This window comes from Calidris pugnax, unplaced genomic scaffold (assembly GCF_001431845.1).
Source record: "Calidris pugnax isolate Ruff unplaced genomic scaffold, ASM143184v1 scaffold107, whole genome shotgun sequence".
In the NCBI taxonomy this organism is placed as follows: Eukaryota; Metazoa; Chordata; class Aves; order Charadriiformes; family Scolopacidae; genus Calidris; species Calidris pugnax.
Window position 1 is genome coordinate 880,705 of NW_015090901.1, and position 2,966 is coordinate 883,670.

The following is a 2,966-nucleotide window of genomic DNA, read 5'->3' on the forward strand; positions in this document are numbered from 1 at the left end:
AATCATTAAACAAATCCGTTCCCCTCCGAGGGGCTTATTGAGCACTGCAGGGGACTTAAAAGCCCGGCGACGGCCGGCCCTGACAGGACCCTCTCAGCAGCCGCCGCCATCTTGGGGGAAGGAGGGGAAGGGGGGAACATGCCGCTGTCACGTGACTTCCGGGCACGGCGGGCGGCGCGCGGGCGGAGGGTCGGGGGACAGCGTCCCGCCATCGCGGCGGCGGCGGGGCCTGGGCCAGGGCCGGGACCGGGACCGGGACCGGGCCGGGTTGGGTCGGGTCGGGTCGGGTCGGGTCTCCCCGCGCCCTCCGGCCTCCCGGGAAGTGAGTCTGTGAAAACAGAAACGCAGTCCGCCCCCGGAAGGCGGGGACGGGACGGGCCACCGCCAGCCTTCCCGCCCCGGGGCCTGGTGGCGGTTTGAGGTGTAGGCCCTGGGCACCATGGATCCCTTCTTGGCGCTGCTGAACTCCATCTCCTCGGCCTTGTCGGGCGCTGATCTCGCTGCCATGAAGTTTCTCTGCCGGAACGACGTTCCGAAAAGGAAGCTGGAGTCTGTGCAGAGCGGTAGGGATCTCTTCGTCATCTTCCTCGAGCAGCGGCTAATTGCAAGCGACGATGTAGCGTTCCTTGAAGAGTTGCTTAAGAACATTAAAAGGGAAGACTTGGTCTTACAGCTAAAGCAGTTCGAAGAGGAAGGGGAAGTCAGCGCTCCTGATGATCAGCCAGATGCACATGACAAACGTAGGTGGATTAATTTTTCAATTTCCTCCCCTCCCTGAGGAACCCCGGTAAATTTCTAGGGTTCTGGGTATGCTGAGAGCAGACACAGAGCACGGCTGCCCTCAGCTGCCTGCTGTAGCAGAGCCCACTGCTAAAGGTGTTTCCGTTGCACTTGAAGCGTGTCGCACCCTAGAAGCATACCAGGAGGGCAGTATAGACTGCAAACAGCTTTCCGGGGTGGAAATTTCTGATTTCTTCACGTTTTTTAATCGAATGGTCACTTGGATATCCTGCTTTGTGCTGGGAATTCTGACAGTGTGCAGTGGTTTTTCAGAACATGGTGTGATTTGCAGTATTTGCGATGCGGCAAGAGTGGTAGCAATTTGCTAAAGAAAAAACCCCACCACCCTAACTTAAAAAATTTCTTGTATTTCTTAGCAAATCTATCGCTAACATCATACATTTCTGGTATTTCAGGTCTTCAGAAGGCAGCTATTGAAGTCATATGTGAGAATGTCGGGAGAGACTGGAAAATGCTGATGCGAAAACTTGAGCTTTCAGAAGTGAAACTGGACAGAATAGTGGCAGCCAATCCATGCAACTTGCGTGAACAGTTGCATCAGTCCCTCAAAGAGTGGCAGAAATGGAAGGGAAGAAACGCGAAGGCAACTGACTTAATAAAAGCTCTTCGGGACTGTAAGATGAATTTGGTGGCAGACAATGTTGAACAGAGACTCTTGGAACTGAACACTGAAACCAGGTGAAATCGATACAAAAACACCTCCCTCTCCCACAGATATGAATGGCAAAATTGAAAGTGCCTTCTACTCCTCTGTGCCTCTACTCCTACCAAAATCAATATAATTGGTTCTGTTACTTATTCGGCCATTCATTTCTGTGCATTAATAGGTTGATTTCTGGTCAGATTAAGATTAACATAAACCCGAATTCCTTTCTGGTAATGCTTTGTAGTTTGATGCTTGGTTTAAGAGATTTTAACTTAGAAGACCTAAACTCATTTTTCTAGAAATTCTCAAGCTTTTGTTCTGCCACCCACCTGAAAACAAGATTTGCTTTGCTGCAAGGACTTTTCAGATGTATCTTCTCTGGAAATACATCCACGGGACATGTCTGAGGAAACTGTAATTTAAAATTTCATGGGCGGGATTTTTTTTTTTTTTAGTGGCTTATTATAACTGTAGCATGAAGCACAGAAGCAGTAGACCTGTTAGCTGTCTACTGAGGGTTTTTTTGAGTAGCATAAGATAATATATTCTGTAATTGGTCAAATACACTTGCTCTCTGTAAAAGGATACTAAGACAACTGTAACCTCAGGCCCTAAGACTGCAGTGTAAGGGAGCTAGTAACTATGGTGGTGGCTTTTTATTGGCAGAGAATGGGCCTAGGTTGAAAATTAACCAGTTGAAATCAAATGTCTGTTTCAAAGTGCCTTCATCATCCTGAAGGAAATGTTTTCTTGAAATTATGTGTCTCAGATGTTTACAGCAGCCTCTTTTTACCGCTGTGAATGTTTTAAGGTTCTTTACTAGGAATCCTTTCATAGCCTTTATCACAGAGCCTGCTCATGTCTGCTGGAAGTTGCAGCTCACCTTGCACATAAGCTGCAGTTATCTGTGCTCTTGGGTAAAAAAATCTGTACTGTAACAAAAACCCAAGAAAACAAATTGGGTTCTTTTTAGTGGAGGGGTGTGAAAAGCTACTGAGAGCAAAAATGTAGTACTGACTTTCTTCTAGTGATACCCAGTGAAGATCAGTTGTCTTTCACCACAGTTTGTTCTCTTCAAAGATCACTCCAGATCACTCCCAGTCCTCTGCAGTTTTTTTAGTTCATTCCTGTTCCTTTACATTTTTTTTGTAAGTGGCTTCAATAGCTCTTCCCAGTCCTCTGCAGTTTTTTCAGTTCATTCCTGTTCCTTTACATTTTTTTTGTAAGTGGCTGTAAGCAACTTGCAGGGAAAAGAAGATTTATGAATAAGACCAGATTCAGTTTTATTTTGGAACGGACTTTAAAAAATGGCCTTCATGCCTAACCTAAGGCTGGAAAAATTGCACAAGCTTCAAGACGTGCAGGGCTGTAGAGGCCTCTGGGGACTCTCCCCCGTGCAAGGGGGAAAAGTTCTCCAAAATCAGTGTTGCTTGAATGAGCAGGACTGTTTGTTACTGCAAACGTCCTTCTAACTACATAAACCCTTCCAACTACTTGAAGAGGAGAGGCTTCTTTTTTG

The 2,966-nt window shown here is 46.9% G+C and overlaps 1 protein-coding gene across 1 annotated transcript; it reads left to right on the plus strand.

The window, feature by feature from the left end:
• Positions 1–264: 264 nt before the first annotated feature.
• FADD (Fas associated via death domain) lies at positions 265–2,534 on the plus strand. Its single transcript, XM_014948897.1, has 2 exons — positions 265–740; positions 1,197–2,534. Exons 1-2 carry the CDS (start codon positions 440–442, stop codon positions 1,481–1,483), a joined length of 588 nt encoding a protein of 195 aa, XP_014804383.1. The 5' UTR covers positions 265–439; the 3' UTR covers positions 1,484–2,534.
• The last annotated feature ends 432 nt before the right edge of the window (positions 2,535–2,966 follow it).